General features: G+C 45.6%; 1 protein-coding gene across 3 annotated transcripts in view; it reads left to right on the forward strand.

Moving 5' to 3' along the window:
* The window catches only part of LOC127567720 (calcium-activated chloride channel regulator 1-like), a 67,782-nt gene that overhangs the window by 30,406 nt on the left and 11,310 nt on the right, over positions 1 to 26,066 (forward strand). For all 3 annotated transcript variants that reach the window (XM_052010688.1, XM_052010689.1, XM_052010687.1), the window contains 8 exons: positions 4,770 to 4,991; positions 14,876 to 15,100; positions 15,182 to 15,359; positions 17,600 to 17,706; positions 17,794 to 18,015; positions 20,471 to 20,732; positions 22,455 to 22,622; positions 24,542 to 24,769. In XM_052010688.1, coding sequence (XP_051866648.1) covers positions 4,770 to 4,991; positions 14,876 to 15,100; positions 15,182 to 15,359; positions 17,600 to 17,706; positions 17,794 to 18,015; positions 20,471 to 20,732; positions 22,455 to 22,622; positions 24,542 to 24,769 — 1,612 coding nt within the window. The remainder of the gene's footprint in view (positions 1 to 4,769; positions 4,992 to 14,875; positions 15,101 to 15,181; positions 15,360 to 17,599; positions 17,707 to 17,793; positions 18,016 to 20,470; positions 20,733 to 22,454; positions 22,623 to 24,541; positions 24,770 to 26,066) is intronic.

Here is a 26,066-nt window from a genome sequence, read left to right on the forward strand (position 1 = left end):
GAAGCGCAATTCTACCTTCGGCAGATCACCTCCGACTCCACGAAGTACTACCATGTGGTTAGCTCTCTGGACCAGGAGACAGCCGCCCAGGTTGGAGACTTCATCCAGTCGCCTCCGGAGGAAGATAAGTACCCGGCTTTCAAAGACCTTTTGATTCGGACCTTCGGCCTCTCCCGTCGTGAGCGCGCCGCCCGCCTGCTTCATCTGGACGGCCTGGGGGACAGATCCCCATCCGCCCTAATGAATGAGATGCTGGCAATGGCCGAGGGACACAAGCCATGCCTGATGTTCGAACAGGCCTTCCTCGAACAGCTCCCCGATGACATCCACCTGTTGTTAGCTGACGCCGACTTCAGCAACCCCCGTGAGGTGGCCGCCCGGGCAGATGTCCTGTGGAGGGCCAAGCGCGAGAGCGGCTCGTCCGTCAGTCAAATCACCAGGCCGCGAGCCCAACGCCCGCCTCGCCCGGCCCCAGCAACCGAGCAACCACGCCCCAGGAACGCAGACGACGACACGGGTGACCAGCTGTGCTTCTAGCATCAGAGGTGGGGTGCGGAGGCCCGTCGATGCCACCCATCCTGCAAGTTTCAGGGAAACGCCAGGGCCAGCTGCCGCTGATGGCTACGGCGGCTGGCCGCCGACAGAGCCTCCTATTCGTTCAGGACAAAAAATCTGGACGGCGTTTCCTCGTTGATACTGGAGCGGAGGTCAGTATTTTGCCCCCGACAGGCCGCGACACTCGTGACAGGCCACCAGGTCCTCTACTCAATGCCGCCAACAGTACAACGATACAGTCTTTCGGCACCTGTACGCTTCAATTACACTTTGGCGGCAGCCGTTTTACCTGGACCTTTACCCTTGCCACCGTCGCCCGACCACTCCTAGGAGCCGATTTCCTTCGGGCCCACAACCTGTTAGTCGACCTGCGAAGGAAACGGTTAGTCCACTCTAGCACTCTCCGGACCTATCCCCTGGGAGAAATCAGCCCACCAGCCCCGCGCCTGGACTCCATTTCCCTTTCTGGCGACGATTTCGCCAAGCTCCTAGCCGAATTCCCATCGATTTTGGCACCTTTGTTTACAAATTCTAGGCCCACACACGGGGTACGACACCACATCATTACCACAGGGCCACCCCTTCATGCCCGAGCACGACGATTACCTCCAGACAAACTCCGCCTGGCAAAGGAAGAGTTCCGTCACATGGAGGAGCTGGGGATTGTTCGCAGATCAGACAGCTCCTCGGCCTCCCCCCTGCACATGGTCCCCAAAGCCACCGGAGGGTGGAGGCCCTGCGGCGACTACCGCAGGTTGAATGACGCCACCACCCCGGACCGCTATCCCATCCCTCACATCCAGGACTTGGCAGCGAACTTACACGGGGCCCGCATCTTTTCCAAAGTGGACCTCGTTAGGGGATACCACCAAATCCCGGTCCATCCGGATGACGTCCCCAAAACTGCGATTATCACCCCATTTGGCCTGTTCGAATTCCTTCGGATGCCATTCGGCCTTAAGAACGCCGCGCAGACCTTCCAGCGGCTGATGGACGCGGTAGGCCGAGACCTGGACTTCGTGTTCATTTACTTGGACGCCATACTGATCGCCAGCCGTAACCGCCAGGAACACCTTTCCCACCTCCGCCAGCTGTATTCCCGCCTCCGCGATTTCGGCCTCACGATCAACCCGTCCAAGTGCCAATTCGGACTTGACTCTATCGATTTCCTCGGCCACAGAATCACCAGCGACGGGACAACACCCCGACCCGCCAAGGTGGATGCTATCCGCCATTTTGCCCGCCCCGACACAGTCAAAGGCCTACAGGAATTCCTGGGGGTGGTCAACTTTTACTATCGTTTCATCCCTGCAGCAGCCCGTATCATGCGCCCTCTGTTCTCGCTGCTGGCTGGTAAGGGCAAGGACATCACCTGGACTGACGAGGCTGCGGCTGCTTTCGTTAAGGCCAAAGACGCTCTGGCAGACGCCACGATGCTGGTACACCCCAGGACTGACGTCCCAACTGCCCTCACGGTAGACGTGTCCAACACCGCGGTGGGTGGGGTACTGGAACAGCTACTCGAAGGCCGCTGGTAACCCTTGGCATTTTTCAGCAAGCACCTTAGACTGCCCGAACTGAAGTACAGCGCTTTTGATCGGGAACTTCAAGCACTGTATCTGGCGGTCCGGCATTTCCGATACTTTCTGGAGGGCAGGCCTTTCACCGCTTTCACCGATCATAAGCCTCTGTCCTTTGCCTTCTCCAAAGTCTCCGATCCCTGGTCAGCTCATCAGCAGAGACATTTATCCTACATTTCCGAGTTCACAACTGACATCCAACGTGTCTCCGGAAAGGATAATGTCGTTGCAGACCAACCATCCACAACCTGTCCTTGGGTGTCGACTACACGGCCCTAGCTGACACACAGCAAGCCGACGACGAACTGCCCAGCTACAGAACTGCAGTCTCGGGTCTGCAGCTCCGAGATTTCTTGGTTGGTCCAGGTCAGCAGACCCTACTTTGCGACGTTGCGACTGGTCAGCCCCGCCCTATAGTCCCTGCAGCCTGGCGGAGACGCGTTTTTGACTCGGTACATGGGTTGGTGCACCCGTCCATCAGATCTACTGTCCGACTGGTCGCCAGCAAGTTTGTCTGGCATGGCCTGCGCAAACAGGTCAGTGAGTGGGCCAGGACTTGTCCGCACTGCCAGACGTCAAAAATCCAGCGACACACCAAGGTCCCACCACAGCAGTTCGAGCCTACCCGTAGGAGGTTCGACCACATACACGTCGACCTCGTGGGCCCTCTGCCGGTTTCAAGAGGAGCCCGGTACCTCCTTACCATCGTGGACCAGTTCACGAGGTGGCCTGAGGCAACCCCCCTGACTGACATCACCACTGATTCCTGCGCCCAGGCGCTGCTCACAACTTTGGTCTCACGTTTTGGCGTTCCGGCCCACATCACTTCAGACAGAGGCACCCAATTCACTTCCAGTCTCTGGGCTGCATTAGCGAACCTGCTAGGGACGCAGCTGCACACCACCATGGCCTACCATCCTCAATCAAATGGGTTGGTGGAACGTTTTCACCGCCATCTGAAATCGGCCTTGATGGCCCGCCTGAAGGGTCCTAACTGGGTTGACGAGCTGCCTTGGGTCCTGCTCGGCATACGCACTGCCCCCAAAGAAGACCTCCGCACTTCGTCAGCTGAGCTTGTATACGGGGCGCCACTAGTTGTCCCCGGGGATTTCATACCTGCCCTTCGGGACCAAGAGGAACAACCCCCAGCAGTCCTACAAAGACTGCGCGAGAAGCTTGGTGACTTGGCCCCGATTCCCACCTCACGGCACGGTCAAGCCCCATCCTGCCAGCCCAAGGAACTGCGGGACTGTAAGTTTGTTTTCGTTCGCAGGGGCACACCTCAGGCGCCATTGCAACGACCATATGAGGGACCGTTCCGAGTCATACGGAATAACGGATCCACTTTTATTTTGGACATTGGAGGCAGGGAACAGTTTTTCACGGCGGACCGCCTCAAACCGGCCCATTTGGATCTGCAACAGCCTGTCGAGGTTGCCACGCCGCGACGCAGAGGCCGCCCCCCTAAGCGGCAGCTGGCACAGCCCACGGACCTTGGGCCGGTTCTGGGGGGGGTTGTGTGGCGACTCACCGTCTAGTCGGCCGAACCGGCTCGGCAGTCGGGTCGCGCGGCGTCGGAGCGACGAGGCCCAAGATGGCGGCGGGCCTCGTCTTTCCCAGCGACGGGGAGAACCCGCGCGCGGGAAAGTCCTGATGACGTAGGACTTACGTCATTACCGGTTGTTTTGGGCGGGAACATTCTCCCTTAAAGGGCCCGCACAAGGCGGGAAAATAAACCAGTTCTGTTTGGCAATCCTCCGAGTAGAGTCTTGTTTTATTCCGCGGTAGCAACCGCTACACTTTCAATTTAGAGGAACGAAGTTGACGACATAATATTGCCCTGTTTCTATTGAGAAATTTTAGTCCAGTTTCTTTTTACTGGTTTTGTTTTAGTTTTGTTTTCTTTTGCTTAGTTTGGTTTGATATATTGTTTATAATTTTTCTTATTGTTTTGTTTTTTTTCTTTATATTTTATAATAAATCTTTCTTTTATATTATATTCATTCACTAACAGATCGTTGGAACTACAGATTTTTTTATACTTTATTGTTCTTTATGATTATCCATGTCATGATTGTTCTCCTGATCTCTTTGTATTACATGTATAAACATTGATATATTAATCTGTATTAATTTGAAAACTAATAAAAAGATTGGAAAAAAAATTTATAAGGAGAATTTGGGCCGGCTGGGTTTATTTCCGCTCGAACATAGGAGGCTGATGGGTAAGGATTTTCAAAGTATGAGCAGCATAAACAGAATGGATGGTCGTTTTCCCAGAATCCAAATATAAAGAGTACAGGTTTAAGGTGAGAGGGAAGAAATTTAAAGGATATGTAAGTTTTTCAGGCAGAGAGTGGTAGAGGAGATGGTGGTGCCAGATATGTTTACATTGAACATTTGGACAGGTACATGGATAGGAAAGCATATAAGGATGCAGGCCTGAGGCAAGCGAATAGGATTAGCATTGACATGGATGAGGTGGGTCGAAGGGCCTGTTTCTGTGCTGTACAACTCTATGATTCTATAACTGAGGTTCTAGAAGCTCTAAGAGATCAGTTGTAATCTTCTGGCAAGGATCTCCTTTTAGCTACTCATCTGTTTGACTCATGGCATTTTTTCCTAAATTTCTAGGTGGCTGTATTCTGTAATGATAAGATCCACAATACTGAAGCACCCAACAGGCAGAACACAATGTGCAATTACAGAAGCACTTGGGATGTGATCAGCAAGTCTGAAGATTTCAGAAACATTTCCTCATCCTGCACTAGTCCAGTCATCCCAACATTCACACTTCTGCAAGCCAAGGACCGCGTGCTTTGTTTAGTCCTTGATGTTTCGGGGAGCATGACATTGGTAAGGTCTTTTATGAAGCCATTCAATGATATGTGCAGACAGGGTGACAAGGGAGGTCTGAAAGAGGTTTGCCTGAAATTTTTTTGTCTATAACATTTCTCTTTCATTTATTGTACGTGTGTAGAAACAGACACATGGTCAGCACGTGGTTCAAATTTGTGCAAAATGCAGAAGAGGGTTTAACATTCCTGTTGAACTAGGAGATAACATTCACTCAGGGATGGACTGAGGTTTTGGCTGATGCATGTAAAGTGATCAGTTAGGGGCTTTACCATTGCACGATCTTGTTATATGAGCTGATGTTATTTCTTCCTGCCCTCCACTTCTTCAAGTCTATAATCTTTAGTACGACTCAGAGAAAGCACATAATGCAGGACCATCCCTTGGACCTGAATGGTCAGTGACACTTTATAGTCAAATGGTAGACAATGGTAGAATAGAGTTGTGGAGATGAAGACGTTCTGATGTTTAGCAAACCAGCCATGAATAATACAGAGACTTAAAGTATTTAGATACCTAGGACACTGTAATTACCTTTATGATGCTGAGGACACATCTTTAGACATTCTAAACAGTCACACTGGTGAATTTACCCAACCTGATCCCTCAACTAGAAGCCGAGATGCTTGGATAAAATGGACAGCTTTCTGTGTTGCCTTGCCAGCCCTTTAATGTGTAATAGTGTGGATATCACCAAGTTTCAGAGACTATCCAGTATTTGGAGAAGAAACTATTAGGATGTTTAAGGTCACCTAGAGGCCTACAATCTGTTATTTACATCCCTTCTACCGGAGAAGATAATTTTTTTGGCCAATTCTCTATCTTCCACAACATTTTGGTTATAGTATTTAATGTAATAACATTGAGATGCTAATTATCAGCACTCTGTTAAATCACTGAGATTCTCTGGACACAGTAGAGGTGACCTACTAGCAGGGTGACACAATATGCAGAGTATGATGTGATTCATTGAAGGGAGTCGCAGGCATTCTGACTTCCTGACCTAACCAAACTCTTTGTATGGCAGTTCCTCCAGCATTCTGTCTGTGTTGCTCCAGATTCCAGCATCTGCAGAATCTCTTGCGTCTGTGTGTGAAGCCATGTGTTAGGTGTGGAGACATTAATCAGAACATTTCTCTGAATGGACCCCTGATAAAAGTATTTGATTAATTTGAATTGAATGACCCCACTGGGTATGCTGAGAAATCCTTACGAACACAGTAGCTCCATGGCATCTTACAGTAAATCAAAAGTATTGGGATTGAGTGGCTGCCTGAGGCAGAGAAATCTACAGTATAAGGGAATGATGTACTCCATTGTGTCAATGTTCAACAGTACCAGAGACCCAAGTTCAATCCTGACCTCAGGTGATATTGGTGTGGAGTTTGCACATTTGCTTTTTGACTGCGTGGGTTTTCTTCAGCTGCTAAGGCTTCCTCCCACATCCCATAGGTGTGTGGGTTGATAGGTTTAAATTGCTCCACTGTAAATTGCTCCAAGTGTGCAGATGAATGGCAGAACCTGGGGGTCATTGATGAGACCATGGGTAGAATAAACGGAGGGATTACAGGAGGATTAATGTAAATGGGTGGTTAATGGTTGGGGCCGACAGGGAGGGCTGAAGGGCCTGTTTCCATGCTATCTCTCTCTATGACTCCATGACTCAATACGTTGATGACTGCTGAAAATTCAGAAAGTGTAGACTTCCTAAGGATAAAGGAGCAGTAGGATCTTGCCAGGAAACAGGGCATTCACTATTGTTATGATCTGTGACAACCTATATATTGAAGAGTAGAAGCCCTTTGAATTATTTGAAAGATCCATTGTTCAAGGGAAAGAACATGAGTGCAGTTGATGGTATTGGTATTGGTTTATTATTGTCACTTGTACTGAGGTACAGTGAAAAACTTGTCTTGCATACCGTTCGTACAGGTCAATTCATTACACAGTGCAGTTACATTGAGTTAGTACAGAGTACATTGATGTAGTACAGGTAAAAACAATAACAGTACAGGTAAAAACAATAACAGTACAGAGTAAAGTGTCACAACTACAGAGAAAGTGCAGTGCAATAAGGTGCAAGGTCACAACAAGGTAGATTGTGAGGTCAGAGCCCAGCTCATCCTATAAGGGAACCATTCAATAGTCTTATCACAGTGGAGTAGAAGCTGTCCTTAAGTCTGGTGGTACATGCCCTCAGGCTCCTGTATCTTCTACCTGATGGAAGAGGAGAGAAGAGAGAATGATCCGGGTGGGTGGGGTCTTTGATTATGCTGGCTGCTTCACCAAGACAGTGAGAGGTAAAGACAGAGTCCAAGGAGGGGAAGCTGGTGTCCGTGATGCGCTGGGCTGTGTCCACAACTCTCTGCAGTTTCTTGCGGCCCTGGGCAGAGCAGTTGCTGTACCAAGCTGTGATGCATCCAGATAGGATGTTTTCTGTGGTGCATTGATAAAAGTTGGTGAACATCAAAGGGGACAAACCGAATTTCTTTAGCTTCCTGAGGAAGTAGAGGTGCTGGTGAGCTTTCTTGGCCATGGCATCTATGTGATTTGACCAGGACAGGCTGTTGGTGATGTTCACTCCCAGGAACTTGAAGCTCTCAACCCTCTCGACCTCAGCACCGTTGATGTAGACAAGTACGTTACACTGCCCCCTTTCCTGAAGTCAATGACCAGCTCTTAAGTGTTGTGATCATATCTGCTTCCTCCATTCCTCCCAGCAGCCCATTCCAGGCACCTACCATTCTATGTAAAAAAAAACTTGCCCTGTATATCTCCTTTAAACTTTCCACCTCTCACTTTAAATGCATATCGTCTGGTACTTGACATTTCCATCCTGGGAAAAAGATTCTGTCTACCCTATCTATGCCTCTCATAATCTTATATACTTCTATCAGCTGTCCCCTCAGCTTCTGACACTCCAGAGAAAACAGCCCAAGTTTGTCCAACCTCTCCTTTTAATTTATACCCTCTTATCCAGACAGCATCGTGGTAAGCCTCACCTTCACCCTTTCCAAAGCCTCCACATCCTTCCTACAATGGGTCAACCAGAACTGCACAGAATCCTCCAAGTGCGGCCTAACTAAAGTTTTATATCTTCGTCATCTCCTCAAAAAAACTCAATCAAATTTGTGACAGCTCTGTGCTGACTATTGTGCCAAATTAGACTGCCTGCACATGGTCTAAATACCTCCATTCTCTGCCTGTCCATGTGCCTGTTCTGTCAAAATGCCTCTTAAATGTTGTTCTTGTATCTGCTCCCACCACTTTCCATGGCAGTGCGTTCCAGGTACCTACCACTTTCTATGTAAAGAAACTTGCCTTGTAAACCTCCTTTAATGTTTCCCCCTCTCAACTTAAATCTATGCAATCTTTTATTTGACATTTCCACCCTGGAATAAAGATTCTATCTACCCTAGCTAGGTTAGATAGGATCTAGGTAGGGTGGATTGGGATAAGTTACTTTCTGGCAAGGATGTGCTCAGTAAATGGAAAGCCTTCAAAGACGAAATTTTGAGAGTGCAGAGTTTGTATGTTCCCGTCAGGATTAAAGGCAAGGGTAACAAGCATAGGGAACCTTGGTTTTCAAGGGATATTCGTTAGCTGGTTAAGAAAAAGAGAGAGGTGTATAGCAGGTACAGACAACTAGGAACGGATGAGGTACTTGAAGAGTATAGGAAATGTAAGAAAATACTAAAAAACGAAATCAGGAAGGCAAAAAGACATGAGACTGCTTTGGCAGATGATGTGAAGGTAAACCCAAAGGGTTTCTACAGGTATATTAAGAGCAAAAGGATAGTAAGAGACAGAATTGGTTCCCTAGAAGATCAGAGTGGTCGTATATGTGTGGAGCCTCAGGAGATGGAGGAGATCTTAAACAGTTTATTTGCATCAGTATTTACTCAGGAAACTGGCATCGTGGATATGGAAGGAGGGGAAACAAGCACTAGTGTCATGGAACATATAGAGATTATAAAGGAGGAGGTACTTGATGCTTTACAGTGAATAGAGGTAGATAAATCCCCAGGCCCTGACAAGATATTTCCTCGGACCTTGAGAGAGACTAGTGTAGAAATTGCAGGGGCCCTAGCAGATATATTTAAAATGTCCTTAGCCATGGGTGTGGTGCCAGAGGACTGGAGGATAGCTCATGTTTGTTCCATTGTTTACGAAAGGCTCGAAGAGTAAACCAGGTAATTACAGGCCAGTGAGCCTGACATCAGTAGTGGGTAAATTATTGGAAGGTGTTCTGAGAGATAGGACATAGAAGTATTTGGACAGCCAAGGGTTGATTAAGGATAGTCAGCATGGCTTTGTGTGTGGTAGATCGTGTTTAACGTATCTTGTGGAGTTTTTTGAGGAGGTCACTAAGAAAGTAGATGAAGGTAAGGCTGTGGATGTTGTCTACATGGACTTTAGTAAGGCCTTTGACAAGGTCCCACATGGGAGATTAGTTCAGAAGGTTCAGTCAATGGGTATCCATGGAAAGGCTGTAAACTGGATTCGAAATTGGCTGAGTGGGAGAAGACAGAGAGTGGTTGTGGATGGTTGTTTCTCAGATTGGAGGCCTGTGACTAGTGGTGTGCCTCAGGGATCTGTGTTGGGGCCATTGTTGTTTGTTGTATATATCAATGATCTAGACGATAATGTGGTAAATTGGATTAGTAAGTTTGTGGATGACACTAAGATTGCAGGTGTAGTGGACAGTGAGGAAGGCTTTCAAAGCTTGCAGAGGGATCTGGACCAAATGGAAAAATGGTCCAGAAAATGGCAGATGGAATTTAATGCAGACAAGTGTGAGGTGTTGCATTTTGGAAGGACAAATCAAGGGAGGACATACACAGTAAATGGTAGGGCACTGAGGAGTGTGGAGGAACAAAGGGATCTGGGAGTTCAGATACATAATTCCTTGAAAGTAGAGTCACAGATAGACAGGGTTGTAAAAAAGGCTTTTGGCATCCTGGCATTTATAAATCAAAGTATTGAGTATAGGAGTTGGAATGTTTTGGTGAGGTTGTATAAGTCATTGGTGAGACCAAATTTAGAACATTGTGTACAGTTCTGGTCACTGAACTACAGGAAGGATGTCAGTAAGATTGAAAGAGTGCAGAGGAGATTTACAAGAATGTTGCTGGGTCTTCAGGAGTTGAGTTATAAGGAAAGATTGAGCATGTTAGGACTTTATTCCTTGGAGCGGAGAAGAATGAGGGAAGATATGATAGACGTTTATAAAATGATGAGGGGCATAGACAGGGTTAATGCAAGTATGCTCTTTCCACCTAGATTAGGAGAGATAAGTACCAGAGGGCATGGCTTTAGGGTGAAGGGGGAAAGGTTTAGGGGGAACATTAGAGGGAACTTCTTCACTCAAAGAGTGGTGGGAGTGTGGAATAGGCTGCCATCTGATGTGGTAAATGCGGGCTAGCTCTTAGCTTTTAAGAGTAAATTGGATAGATACATGGACAAGAGAGGTCTGGAGGGGTATGGGCTGGGGGCAGGTAAATGGGACTAGCAGAATAATGTTTTGGCGCAGACTAGAAGGGTCAAATGGCCTGTTTTCTGTGCTGTAGTTTTCTATGGTTCTATGGTTCTAAGACAGATCAGGTAATAAGGATCATGAGACTGATCATTTGGGGAGATATTTTAAAGAAATGGGGTGAGAAAGGGCTGAAGCATGATATAGGCAACCCCCGTGTTCCAGAGGGTTTGTGTTCCTGGAAAAACGTCTGTACCGCAATTTTCTGTTACAGAACAGGCACATCATCTGCACATTCACCAAGAAATACGAGCTAAATATAAAATACAGATTGACACACAGGTTCCACGAGAGCAAGTTTTATTCTGTATCTCAGATTTTTGGGACTGATTTGTGAATTCTATTAGGGCAAATTTCTGTAACTCAAGTGACTGTGAGATGGGAGCTGCCTGTAATGGGAGACAATGAGAAAGCAGTTTACCTGAAGCTGGAAAATTTAATGTTCATTCCGTCAGGTTGCAATGTGCCCAGACGGAAGATAAGATGTTGTTCTTCCAGTTTAAGTTACACACCACTCAGTCGGTGGAGGAAGCTGCCGACAGACAGGTTGGAATGAGAGTGGAGACATGAGACTGCATACTGGAATCTGGAGCAACACACAAAACACTGGAGGAATTCAACAGGTCAGGCAGCATCTATTGGTGGGAAGTGGACAGGCGACATTTTAGAGCGAGACCCTTTATCTGGTCTGAATCTAGATGAAGGGTCTCGACCCGAAAAGTCAACTGTCCATTTCCATCCATAGATGCAGCGAGCCCTGCTGAGTCCCACCAGTGTTTTGTGTGGGGAATGAGAGTGGGATTGATTTATATTGGTGCAGGATGAAACATGTGTGTCCAATAATTGTGGGCATTGGGTATGTGTCTGACTCGAGGAAGTTAGTTGTCAGATGTGCTAACCCAATGCTACCAGAAATGCTCGCTCCAATTTCATTCTTGCTGCAACAGCCCCAGAAATGATCGCTTGCTCCAGGTGACCCAATTTTAATTGCAGACAGCAGTAGGACCATGGAAGATGGTGCCAAATGAACATCCCACACCTGGAGCATGTGATAATCATTTAACATCTGGTAATGTGAGGCTGAATTTCAACAACAGCTTGATTCCATAAGATCAGTCTTCTGGAGTGTGAACCCACGGAAAGCATCGGGCCCAGATGATGACCTTGGCCATGTACTTAGATCCTGTGCAGATCAGCTGGCGGGAGTATTTGCAGACATTTTTAAGCTCTCCCTGCTTCAATCTGAGGTTCCCACCTGCTTTAAGAAGACACTATCATTCCAGTACCTAAGAAAACCAAGGTAACATGCCTTAATGACTACCGCCCAGTGGCTCTAACATCCACCATCATGAAGTGCTTCAGATGCTGGTTATGGCATGGATTAACTCCAGCCTCCCAGAAAACCTCGACCCACTGGAATTCTCCTACTGCCGAAACAGATCTACAGAGGACGCCATCTCCCTGACCCTACACTCATCTCTGGAGCATCTGTACAGTAAAGTCACCTAAGTTAGAATATTGTTTATTGACTACAGTTCCACCTTCAATATTATAAGCAAACTCATCACCAAACTCCGAGAGCTGGGACTTAAAACCTCCCTTGACTTTATGGGTTTTGGAGCCATTAGGCAGGATTTTGCAGTGGTTGATAGGGTGAGATTGTTTGCTGCGAAAGGAGCATCTGCCAAGTAAGAGGCCTTTAAAAGTGTGATGTCAAGGGTTCAGGGCCTGCGTGCTCCTGTTAGAGTGAAGGGCAAGGCTGGCAGGTTTCAGGAACCCAAATGACAAGAGATATTGAGGTTCTGGTTAAGCAAAAGAAGGAGGCATACACTGTGCATTAGCAATTGGGAACTAGTGAATCTCTTGATGACCACTAGGAGTGCACTTAAGAGAGAAGTTAGGAGGGCAAAAAGAGGATAGGAGAGGGATCTGGCAGGCAAGGTGAGGCAAAATCCCAAGAAATTCGATAGATATATGAAGAGTAAAAGGGTGGCTAGGGAGAGAATAAGTCTTCTTAAAGATCAGCATGGCCAGCTGTGTGTGGAACCAAGGGAAATGGGGGAGATCTTTAAAGAATTTTCTCTTCAGTTTTTACTGTGGAGAAAACAATGGAAGCTAAAGAAATGGGGGAAGTGAGTGGTTTGTTTTGGACCACATACAAATTCGCAGGGAGGAGGTGTTGGAGGGCTTAAAGTGCATTAAGGTGGATAAATCCCCAGGGCCTGACCTGGCACATTCTCAGACCTTGTGGGAAGCTAGAGAAGAAATTGCAGAAGCCCAGGTGAGGTTCTGGAGAATTGGAAAGTGGCTAATGTGGTACCATTGTTTAAAAAGGGTAGCAAAAACAAGCCAGGAAACTACAGGCCAGTGAGTCTGACATCAGTGGTGGGTAAATTGCTGGAGGAGATTCTGGGGGACAGGATCTACCAATATTTGGAGAGACAGGGTCTGATTCGGGACAGTCAGCATGGCTTTGTGCATGGGAAGTCATGTGTGACAAATCTCTTGGAGTTCGAGTTTAGCAAGGCCCTTGACAAAGTCCCACATGGCAGGCTAGTGTGAAAGGTTAGATTGGGTGAGATCCAAGGGGAGATAGTGGATTGGATTCATATTTGGCTCAGTGGTAGGAAGCAGAGTGTGATGGTCAAGGGTTGTTTCTCAGACTGGAAGCCTGTGTCTAGTGGTGTGCCACAGGGGTTGGTGCTGGGACCTTTGTTGTTTGTAATTTATATAAACAATTTGGAAGTTTGCAGATGATACTAAAATAAGTGGTGGTGTAGATAGTATAGAAGGTTATGAAAAATTACAGAGGGATCTTGATCAGCTGGGTATGTGGGCTGAGGATTGGCAAGTGGCTTTCAATCCAGATAAATGTGAGGTATTGCATTTTGGGAGTATAGGACTTATACAGTGAATGGTAGGACCCTGGAGATTCTTATGGAACAGAGGGAACGAGGAGTGTAAGTACATAATTTGCTGAAAGCAGCATCACAGGTAGATAGGGAGGTGAAAAAGGTGTTTGGCACTCTGGCCTTCAGCAGTCAAGACACTGAGTATTGAAGTTGGGAAGTTATGTTGCTGTTATATAAGACATTGGTGAGGCCTCACTTGCAGTACTGTATACCGTTTTGGTCACCCTGTTATAGGAAAGATGTTATTAAATTAGAAAGAGTGCAGAAAAGATTTTTGAGGATGTTGTCTGGACTTGGGGGCCTGAGTTACAATGAGAGGTTGTGTAGACTAGGACTTTATTCCCTTGAACGTAGGAGATTGAGGTATGACTTGATAGAGGTATGTAAGACCATGAGGGGCATAGACAGGGTCAAAGCAGAGATTTTTTCCCCCAGGGAGGGGATGCTAAAAACAAGAGGGCATAGGTTTAAGATCAGAGGCAAGAGGTTTAAAAGGGACATCAGGGGCAGCTTCTTCATGCAAAGGGTTGTGTGTATTTGGGATCAGCTGCCAGAAATAGTGATTGAGGCAGGCACATTAGTAACATTTAAAAGCCATCTAGATGAGTACATGGATAGAGGTCTATGGGCCAAACACGAGCAGATGGGACTAGCTCGCTTGGGCAACACATTTGACATGGACCAGTTGGGCCGAAGGGCCTGTTTCCGTGCTGTATGACACTATGATTCTGTGACTCAATGTTGTTCTTCTAGTTTAAGTTGTGCCTCACTTAGGCAGTGGAGGAAACTGCAGACAGACAGGTCAGAATGAGAGTGGAGACAGTGAGAGTACAGATGCTGGAATCCAGAATAACATACAAAACGCTGGAGGAACTCAGCGGGTCAGGCAGCATCTGTGGAGGAAAATGGACAGTCGATGTTCTGGGTCGAGACCCTTCATCAAGACCCAGGTCCTGCTGAATTCTTCCAGCATTTTGTATGATGCAGAATGAGAGTGGGATTGATTTATATTGGTGCAGGATTAAAGATATGTTGTCGATGATTGAGGGCATTGGGTATGTGTCTGACTCCGGGAAGTTGTCAGATGCACCAACCCGGACTGCTACCGGAAATGCTCGTTCCAATTTCACTGTTGCTGCAACAGTCTCAGAAATGATCACTAGCTCCAGGTGATCCAATTTTAGATGCAGACAGCAGTAGGACCATGGAAAATGGGGCCGAATGAACATCCCACACCCAGAACATATGATGATCACTTACCCGGCCATTAATGTGGGGATGAATTTCAACAACAGCTTGATTCCAGCAGAATGATTGCAATTTCGTGATTTACATCTAAAAGCATTAAGGTTCAGTTGTACCCAGCACAGTCTGATCCATTAAACAGGGCTGCGTTTAACCTTACATCCTTGTTTGTGCTTTTTGTTGGTAAACAGGAGAATCGCATTCTGAGGCTCCAACAAGCAGCCAAGATATTCTTGCTGCAGGTTGTGGAAACAAGATCACAAGTTGGAATTGTCACTTTTAGCTCCGATGCAGAGATTAAAACACAATTAAAAAAGATTGATGATGACCAAATGAGAAATGAACTTGTCCAGCTGCTACCAATGTCAGCAAATGGGGGAACAAACATCTGTGCAGGGGTCCGGTCTGGCTTTGAGGTAGGTCTGGAAAGCTTCATTAATACATTACTTTCAGGGATTACATTTAACCCACCTTGTTGATAACTCATTGCCTTGCAGGTACTTCGTGGTGATGACGGAGCTACAAGTGGCGATGAAATTGTTTTGTTGACAGATGGGGAGGATGACAAGATTAGTGATTGCTTCACAGAGGTGGAACACAGTGGAGCTATTATCCACACCATTGCATTAGGGCCAACTGCAGCCAAAGAACTAGAGCAGCTCTCAGTGAAGACAGGTAACCAGCATCAAATAAATTGGTTTATTATTGTCACGTGTACTGAGGTACAGTGAAAAACTTTGTTTTGCACGCCATCCATACAAATCATTTCATCACATCAGTACATCGAGGTACTACAAAAAAAAGCACAATGACAGAATGCAGAATACAGTGTTACAGTTACAGAGAAAGAGCAGGCAGGCAGACAATAAGGTGCAAGGCCATGATGAGGTAAATTGTGAGATCAAGAGTCCATCTTATCGTACTAGGGGACCGTTCAATAGTCTTATAACAGTAGGATAAGAAGCTGTCCTTGAACCTGGAGGTACGTGCTTTCAGGCTTTTGTATCTTCTGCCAAATGGGAGGGGGGAGAAGAGAGAATGTCCGGGGTGGGTGGGGTCTTTGATTATGTTGGCTGCTTTACTGAGGCAGTGTGACAATACTTCTTGGCACTGGAGAGGGTGCAGAGGCAATTCACCAGGATGTTGCTTGGGATGGAGTGCTTCAGCTATGAAGAGCAACTGTGTCTGATATCCTTGGAGCAGAGGGGTGACCTGATAGAGTCAGACAAAATTAGGAGGGGCACAGATAGGGTAGACAATAGGAAACTATTCCCCACCACAGAGGTATCTATAACCAGAGGGCATAGGCCTATGGTAAGGGGGAAGATGTTGAGCGGGGATCTGAAGAGGAAATTTTTTCAGCCGGTGGGTGGTCAGAATCTGGAATGCACTGCCTGAGGGGATGGGCCTGAGGCAAAGACTCTCACAACACTTGAATCGCCAGGTATAGAGGGCTACAGACCAAGTGCTGGTAAATGGAATGTGTGTGGATGGGTACTTGATGGTCAGTATGGCGTGATGGGCTGAAGAGACTGTTCCTGTGTTATATAACTCTATGATTCTTACGTTGTTTCAAGTTCTCTGGTCTTTTTGTAATACAAACATTACCACATATAAGGTAAATTGGCCTGGGTATTAAATGAGATTGTGGATAGATGAATGTATGCTGATTCTTGAGTCAAATATCAACAGGATGTTGGCAGGTTGTTGTTCTCAGAATTTAGAACATAAGAACATTAGAAAATAGGAGCAGGAATTGGCTGCTCGTTTCTTGAAGTCTGCCCCGCCATTCAATATGATCATGTCTGAGTTGCCCCAGGTTCAACTCCTCTTCCCATAGCCCTCAAGTTCCTGATGTTTCAAAAATGTATCTACTTCCTCTTTAAATCCCTCCAATGTTTGAGCTTCCACAACACCCCAGGGTAGAGAATTCCAGTGAGTCACCACCCTCTGTGAGAAGATGTCCCAGTGCAACTCTGTTTTAAGTGACCGGCCCCTAATCTTGTTTCTGTTGATGCAGTTTCCTGAGCTGCTTCTGACAGGACAACCCTCTCATCCTACAAATTAACCTAGTCAATCTTTTTTGGACTGTCTCTAATGCCACTATATTCTTTATTAAATAAAAAGACCAGAACTGTGTATAGATGTGGCCTCACCAGTACCCTGTACACACTGTAACAGTACTTCCCTATTTCTAAACTCCAACCCTCTTGCAATAAAGGCAAATGTGCCATTTGCCTTTCTAAATACTTCCTGCACCAGCCTGCTGACTTCTTGTGATTCGTACACAAAAACACCCAGATCCCGCTGTACTTATCTCATCTGCAATCTATCTCCATTTAGATAATAGTCTGCCTTTAGATTCCACTCACCAAAGCGCACGACCTATATTTTCCTATATTGAACTCCATTTGCCAAGTTTTTGCCCACTCACTCAATATTCTGTCACAGAGTCCAAAGCTCCCCATTGCAATGTGCCCTTCCCTCCATTTTCATGTCACTGACTAACTTGGATACTTTATACTCTGCCCCCTCCTCTGGGTCATGAACCTAAATCAAAATAATTGAAGGCCACCAACTGATCCTTGGCACACTGCCTAGTTACATCCCTCCAGCCTGAAAAAGGCCCATTTATTCCACTTATGTCTTCTATGCAATAACTAATCTTCAGTCCATGCAAGCACACTACCCCTTAAACTCTTGTTTGACCCACAGAAGGGTTTTGAAGAGAATGATAGACATCATCACCACCAGTGTTGAAATCAATCTATTTTGCAGTTTTATTTCAACTTTTTCAGTGGGCTGCAGTGGTCACATTACAGGAATTTGTGAGGTCTGTTTTTTAAGTTAGTTTTGAATTGGCATTGACCATGGATAATATCTGAGTTAAGAATTATTTTCCTTTCCATTAATAGAAGGTCTACGGTTTGCAGCCACTGATAAAGTGGACACAAATGGACTAATTGATGCTTTCACTGGATTAGTATCAGGAAATGGTGACATCAGCCAACAGTCAATCCAGGTTTGATTACTTAGAGAACTATTTTCCAATTATTCTTATGTTATCAAGTGCTTTGAAATTAAAATATGTCTATTTCCTTGATCCAAGCTTGAAAGCTCAGGAAGGAGTGTCGATGGAGGCAGTTGGTTTAATGGTACAGTTGCTATCGATAAAACGGTTGGAAACAACACACATTTTGTGCTCACATGGGAGGACCGTATACCAGATGTGTTTGTACGTGACCCCATTGGGAAGATATACAGTAATAGTGACTTTGACATAGATGAGACTGTACACACAGTGCGGCTTGAGATTAACGGCACTGCACAGGTATGCTCCAATGCACCTGAAACATTACCTCTGTTTCTCTCTCCACACATGCTGAGGGACCTGCCTGGTTTCCCCAGTGTTTTACATTTTTTCTTTCTATTAACTTTACAATCAATTGCTTATTATTTGGACTCATTTCTTTAAGGTGTATTGACTGTCTGCAGTCTGTCTACTGCCATTCACCCTCTATTATGACAGGTCCCTATTCAACACAGCAAGCTGCCTGTTATTGACCTGTTCTGTAAATGGGATGAAGCAAATGGTTTGTCTTCCTGCCTATTGCAGCACTGTGAGAGTTAACAGTTGTTCTTTGGGAGAATGCTCTGAGGGAGGTACAAGGAAGCAATCTGAATGACAGCCATGGGACTTCAATCATTCAAAGTCCCGCAGTTAAATACCATTAACGGAAGGATGTGGAGGCTTTGGAGAGGGTACAGAAAAGGTTTACCAGGATGCTGTCTGGATTAGAGGTCATGTGCTATAAGGAGAGGTTGGACAAACTTGGGTTGTTTTCTCTGGAGCAGTGGAGGCTGAGGTGAGACCTGATAGAGGTTTATAAGATTATGAGAGACACAGATAGAGTGGACAGCCATTACCTTTCTCCCAGGGGTGAAATGTCTAATACTCGAGAGCATGCATTTAAGGTGAGGGGGGGTAAGTTCAAAGGAGATGTGCAGCGTAAGTTTTTTACACAGAGAGTGGTGGGTGCCTGGAATGTGCTGCCAGGGGTGGTGCTGGAGGCAAGTACAACAGAGGCATTTAAGAGGCTCTTAGATAGGCACATGAATGCGCAGAGAATGGAGGGATATGGATTTCATGAAGACAGAAGGGATTAATTTAGTTAGGCATTCAATTACTAGTTTAATTAGTTCGGCACAACATCGTGGGCTGAAGGGCCTATTCCTGCGCTGTACTGTTCTATGTTCTATGTTCCATAGGCCGGTGAGCCTAACATCAGTCGTGGGAAAGTTACTGGAGGGGATTCTGAGAGACAGGATCTATCTGCATTTGGAAAGGAAAGGACTGATTAGGGATGGTCAGCGTGGCTTTGTATGTGGGAAATCATGTCTTAGGAATTTGATTGTTTTTTGAAGAGGTGACCAAGAGGATTGACGAGGGCAAGGTGGTAAAAATTGTCTACGTGGACTTTAGCAAGGCTTTTCACAAGTTCCCACATGATAGGCTGGTCCGGAACGATGACGTGGGATTCAGGGTGAGTTAGCCACTTGAATACAAAATTACCTTGATGGAAGGAGACAGAGGGTATTAGTGGAGGGTTGTTTTACAGATTGGAAGCCTGTAACCAGTGATGTGGCACAGGGATTGATGCTGGATCCACTGTTATTTGTCATATTTATTAACAATTTGGATGAGAATGCAGGTGGCATGGTTAGTAAATGATTACAAATTGTCCCTGAATCAAGAGAGCTTTGGACAATGTCATCAGGTCATCTGTGAAATTTGTCCCAACTTACTTCAAAGCAGTGAAATCAGAACAATTTGGCATCTTGTTCTTCCAGATAGTAAATTCCTTGGGATTGTGAGGTCCTGTTGAAGGAGCCTTGACAAGTTGTTGCATTTTGTAGATGGCACAGGCAGCAGTCAAAGTGTGCCTGTGGTGGAGGGAGTACATGTCTAGGGTGGCATTTTGGGCGTATTCTTTGTATGACATGGTGTTGAGCTTTTTAACTGGTGCTGCAGTCACTGTGGGAAGCAGAGTGCATATATTACCCATTTTTTAATCATTTACAAATGTCCACCTCTAAGTGTCAGTGCAAGAAACAAACTGCTGGAAGAACTCAGCGGGTCAAGCAGCATCTGTGGAGGCAAATCGATAGTCGATGTTTTGAGTTGAGACCCTGCATCAGGACTGGGAGTGTAGAGAGAAGATAGCCAGTACATAGAAGTCAGAGGGAGGTGTGAGACAGAGGCTGGTAGGTGATAGGTGGAACCAGGTGAGGAGGAGGGGGCTGATGGGCAAATGGAGCCAAGTGGGGAAGGGCAGGAGGAAGGGTAGGGACTAGGTCTCCGTGCTCTTCCAATGTTCCAGCCTCTCGCTGTTTGGACTTGCACTTCATGCACTTCAGCAACTCTACAAGGCTATTTCAATAGCATCTAATAAACCCACAACTTTCACCACTGAAGTCGGCAAAAGTATCAGATGCATGGAAATTCCTTCACCTTTAAGTTATCCTCTATTCAAGCTGGACATTTATTGTTGTTCCTCCTTCATCACAAGATCTTGGAGCTTTCTGTCTAGACTGAGACGAGGGAGCATCTTAACCACTCTGTGGTATTCAAGATAAAGGCTCACTTCCACTTTCTCAAGGGACCCTACACTAGATCATCATTCGTCCCATGTCTCAAGCATTAATTATTTTAAATATCACTGAGAATTTAATCCTGCCTATGGTTATCATTGTCCTCGGAATAACCCTGAATATTTATCTCCCAGTCAGGAACTTGGACTTACAGTATCATGAATCCCGGAAATACACAGAAAGTAACAATTACAGTAACATCCCGAGCAGCGGATGAGAAAGTTCCCCCTGTCACAGTCAACGCAAAAATCACCAGGAAGGATTCCACTGGCCCAATGATTATTTATGTGGAAGTCTCCCAAGGATTTTTGCCAGTCTTATTTGCGAAAGTGACAATCATTGCTGAGCTTCCCAACGGTCAGACGGGTGAACATGAGCTTTTGGATAATGGTTCAGGTAAGTTACATAAAATTGTCTTTGAGAAATAAAATTGGAGCTTTTGTGAAACTACCAATGGTGCAGTGAATATAAGTGAAAGTTTGGGGGAGATGCGTTGACGTGGAGTGAACTGGGTGGGTAAAGGAACATTTACCATTTGTTGCAGCCAGGAGAACTAGTTAACCCACAGGCAGCCTGAACAAATCGTAACCAGATTTCCTTGGGCTGTGGTACTGGCTGATCAGTTATTTGGCCTCGGGATGCCCCAGACTTACACTAACATGTGGTCAAATGTGAAGACCCAAGGTCAGATCCTCAGACTGTCCACCTCCTCGCTACACTCAGTAGTGAGTCTAGAGCTGGACTCAGTGGTGAGTTTACGATGAAGCAATGACTCACCGCACCGAGCGCCCAACCCAATGCCAGAGAGGACATTGAGAGAATGAGAACTCCATCTATTTGAATGGGGTCACAAATTCTCTGGAAAAATGTAAAGATAGGTAAGGACTAATTTTTTTACTTTGTTTTAATGTTATGATTACGTGCCAGTCAAAGGCTATCAGGACATAATGAGGGACAGGCCTCAGGCGGTCCCTGAAGCCAACCTGTTGTACAGTGCCTGCTCCATCCTGTAGGACAGCTGCCGGGATACAGCTTCCATATCCAGAGACAGTAAGTCTGGGTGCACAGCAAGTCTGGGCAAGGTGGCCAAGTCCAGAACAATCCTGCCCATTGGAGTGTGACATTCTAACAAAGTGACGACTGAAACAGGAAGAATATTTAATCTGTTGCAATAGATTGTCAACTGGGCTGTTTACAGTATTTAAGGAAGATGGGTGGAATTTATTTATTTAACACACAAAAGGACTTGACATCTCCAGTAATTCAGTGGATTCTTGTTGCAAATTTCTGATGACGCTGGCAGGGACAGGAGAAGGCAATTCCCAGCAGGAAACAAAATGTACCTTTACGTAACTCGATTGAAACATCCACAAAGGGAACAGGGCTACCTGCATCTGTATCCAAATAGAAATGTGTCTGCCAACTGCTGGATGTGGGATCTCCTTGAGAGTCCAAGCCTGGATCTAAGATGTGGAGTTGGAAGCACTGAAGTAGGGTGGGGTGTGGTGGGAGTTGGAGGACAGGCTGGTGGCTGCCATCAGGGTGGACAACATTTTCATTACATTTTTGTCTTTTCAGTGGGTGTGTTTTCAATAGAAACATTTCTATGGATTATGTTTGCCTGATTCAAAGGTTCAAAGCCTACTGGTGTTTGGAAGCTTTCTCATTAATCCATCCAAGGAGTTTAAGAAATGACTTCTAACCTTGTGTAGTAAATTAGTTATTGAACTTGGCCGATGATGATTATTCGAGGTAGCCGTGGGCCTTTATGCTGTAAACCCATGGTGTCAATGTTGGAGCCCTTTGTGACCCATTCAGATGTGACAGCTTCAGTGGACATGATGGAAAAGAGCAATTAACTAAAAAAAATACACATTGATGAACACTACTTTAAAAGTGTTGCTGCTCAATGCATCACACATTTGGCAGTCCACACAACAATGGAAATATTTAAAATTTGAAATTAGTTGTTGACCTGTTCATTTTACTGAGGACATCAGATTGGACCACCAGTGGGATGGGAGTAGGAACCTTCCATGTGCAGCATTTAACCTAAATGCAGTATTAGTGTTGCATTCTCTCCTCAGCCTACAACCACATGCTTTTACTTGCTTTTAGGTGCTGATAATATCAAGAATGATGGGGTTTACTCTAAGTATTTCCTGAACACTACTGAACATGGAAGATACAACTTCAAGGTGCGAGTAGAGGGAAAGGAAGGGTCCGCTAAGATGGCAAACGGAACAAATGGGAATGCCATGTACATACCAGGATACACAATAAATGGTAATAAATGTTTGGCAATGCAAAAGAAGACAATGCAGAGATGCCATTGCTGTGGTTTGTGAGGTATTGCAAGGATAGGTTTGCTTTAGGAACTGAGGCCATCTCTCCAGGTTCTTACCTGTGTTTGTCTAGACACCAGTCAGGCACTTATCACCAGGAAAAACATAACCCCACACACCACCTGTACCATTGAAAGGGATTGGTTGCAGGTAAGTTGCTGCCTGTGTACAGAGTGTGGGCTGGTGTGGGTTTCTGACTGGTGTCTCCAGATTTAGTTACACATTGTGAAGTCTATATTATTCCCAGACATTGGTTACTACAGTAAAACTCTGAACATCCTTTATCTGGCTCACCAGGTGACACTTGTTGCAATCCCTACCCACTCGCTGGACCCTGGGTTCCATATTCCCCATTCATTCACTGGGGCCTCAGTTCCCACGTTCCCTGTGCACTCACCAGGTCCCTGGTTCCTGAACTCGTGTCAGGTCTCCAGTTCTTGTGCATCCCATCCACTCACCACGTCCCTCCCTTTAAATTCACCTGGTTCCATTGGCTGTTTTTCCTTGAAACTTACTTGGTTTCTCAGGCTCCCTTTAAAGTTACTGGAGCCTTGTTTGCCATGCATCCTTTAAACTTCCTAGGTTCACTGGAAAATATGGTATGTTACTGCATGACATCTAATAAAAATAGTGAAGTGTGTTCAAGAGTTCATAGAATAATATCTGATGGTCTTGAAAATTTGCTAGTCCAGCACCATCTAAATCCTGAGTGTGCTGGATTAACAAAGTGTCATTGAAATTGCCCCAGGACCGTCACGATGGGGAGAAAGTGGTGCACAGGGCAAGGAAACGTGCCAGAGGAGAGAGGAGGTTACTTAGGGACCAGTACCCCACATGCATTTCATTCAGGAATAATGAGGTAACTCCACTTCAGTAAAGAGATCCTGCCGCACTCTGGTGGAGAGCAGGGCCAGAACTGCATTGCCAGTGGCTGTTGTCATTGTATCTGGAATTTATTCTCCATCATTAACTGATCTCTGAACTAAATGGCTTCCTGCATCATTTCAGACAGAATTTGAGAGACAAACACAGTGCTGAGTCTGGAGTCACGTGTAGGCCAGACCACACAAGGATGGCAGATTTCCTCCCCTGAAGGACATTAATGAAGCACATAAGTTTTATGATCATCTACCAGCTTCATATTTACCATTAATGAGACTCATCTTTTATTCCAAATTTAAGTGTAATTAAATGCAATGGGATTTGTACATGTCTCCGGATCAATAGTCAAGGATGTCATACCCAGTAATCCCATCAGGCAGGTGGTACCTCTGACAGAACAGCATTCCGTCAGTTCTGCATTAAAGTGTCAACTTACATCCTTGTGCCCAAGCCTCTTGAGGTGGTTTATAACCTTGAGGCAAGATCAAGCCATAAATGGAGAATGGAATTATAAGACAACAGGGGGAAAGGAGAGGGCAGGAAAAGAAAATGAAACAAGTAGAAGAAATTCCGGGTAGGTCAAGAGAAGGAGAAAAGAACAGAATGCTGTAAGGACTCAGCAGTTCAAGCAACATCTGCAGAGAGAGATACTGTGCTAACATCCCTGGCTGATGATCAGAACACATTGCTTGCTCTTTTGAGTGTCTTCCAATGTTTTCTGCATCCAACATCCATCATACTTAGTTTTTGACAAAGGAAATCAGAGAGAAAGTGTCAGAATAAAATATCATTGAGCCTGTATGTCTTCTATTCCTCAACAGCAAGAGGAACTCAGAGGGCTGTCAAAGTAATGAGCTTCAACTCTCCACCTCATCCACAACATCAGGAATACAAGTGGGAGCTGGAGGGCATACATATTCAGCGATGGTTTGCTCTGTATGTTCTGGATCCTAGACGTGTATCTTTCCTTCCACATAGGCATTATTCATACAAATCCGCCAAGGCCTCCAGTCAGTGATGAAGATTCTGTGGCTCAGATAGGAGATTTCAGCAGGGTCAAATCAGGAGGAGCGCTTTCAATTCCCCCAGGTACACCTGTTGTCAACTTTGCACCGTGCAGAGTCACAGACCTTCAAGCAACAATACTTAACGATGAAATTGAGCTGCAATGGACAGCGCCAGGAGCAGACTTGGATCAAGGGACAGGTAAACGTTCCTGCATTTAAATAGCTGGCAGAGAATTTCTCTTCCCAGCAGAATCCAGAGATCTTGGAGTCCAAGTCCATAGCTCCCTGAAAGTGGTCACACAAGTCTATAGGGTGATAAAGAAGGTGTATGGCATGTTTGTCAAGTCATTGAGTTCAAGAGTCAGGAAGTTATGTTGTAGCTTTATGTTGTAGCTTTGTAGCTGTTGTAGCTTGGGACACAGATGTTAGGCCACAATTCTGATCATCCCACTATAGGAAGGATGTGGACATTATGGAGAGGGTGCAGAAGAGGTTTACCAGGTATCTGCCTGGATTAGAGGACATGTGTTATAAGGAGAGGTTGGACAAACTTGTGTTGTTTTCTCTGGAGTGGAGGAGGCTGAGGGGAGACCTGATAGAAGTTTATAAGTTTATGAAGGGCATAGGTGGAATAGACAGCCAGTAGCTTTGAAATGTCTAATAATAGATGGCATGCATGTGAGGTGAGAGGGGCAAGTTCAAAGGAGATGTGCAGGGCAAGCTTTTTTTAACACAGTTGTGGGTGCCTGGAATGCCCTGCCAGGGATGCTGGTGGTGGCAGATATGGAAGAGGCATTTAGTAGGCTCTTAAATAGGTTCATGAATGACCAGAGAATGTAGGGATATGGACTTGTGTCGGTGGAAGCTGAGGGGAGACCTGATAGGAGTTTATAAAATTGTGAGAGGCATTTATGATAGTGAAGGTTATTGTAGATTACAGTGGGGTCTTGATCTATTAGGGAAGTGGGCTGAGGAGTCGCAAATGAATTTCAATACAGTTAAGAGTGAGGTGAAGCATTTTGGAAAGTCAAACCAGTGTAGAACTTGTACTATGAATGATAGGGCTTGTGCTGGAGGCAGATACAATAGAGGTATTTAAGAGGCTCTTAGATAGGCACATTAATATGCAGAGAATGGAGGGATATGGACATTGTGCAGGCAGAAGGGATTAGGTGTCATGAGTTTAATTAGTTCAGCACAACATCATGGGCTGAAGGGCCTGTTCCTCTGCTGTACTGTTCTGTGTTCTGTGTTATGTGATCAAATAATTGGGGAAATCTGCTGACCAGCTGATGTATGACACAATGAAAGCACTTTTCCTAGGAAGAAAGAACAGGGAAAGGTGAAGGCCATGGCAGGCCTCGGTGAATTACTTGTAGATTCAGAGTTACACAACATTCAACAATTCCACCCACTGAGTCCATGTCAACTTGTTCATTCTAATCCCATTTTATTCTTCCCACATTCCAATTCAGTTCAACCACCTATCTACACAT

This window comes from Pristis pectinata, chromosome 3, assembly GCF_009764475.1.
Source record: "Pristis pectinata isolate sPriPec2 chromosome 3, sPriPec2.1.pri, whole genome shotgun sequence".
NCBI classification, from domain to species: Eukaryota; Metazoa; Chordata; class Chondrichthyes; order Rhinopristiformes; family Pristidae; genus Pristis; species Pristis pectinata.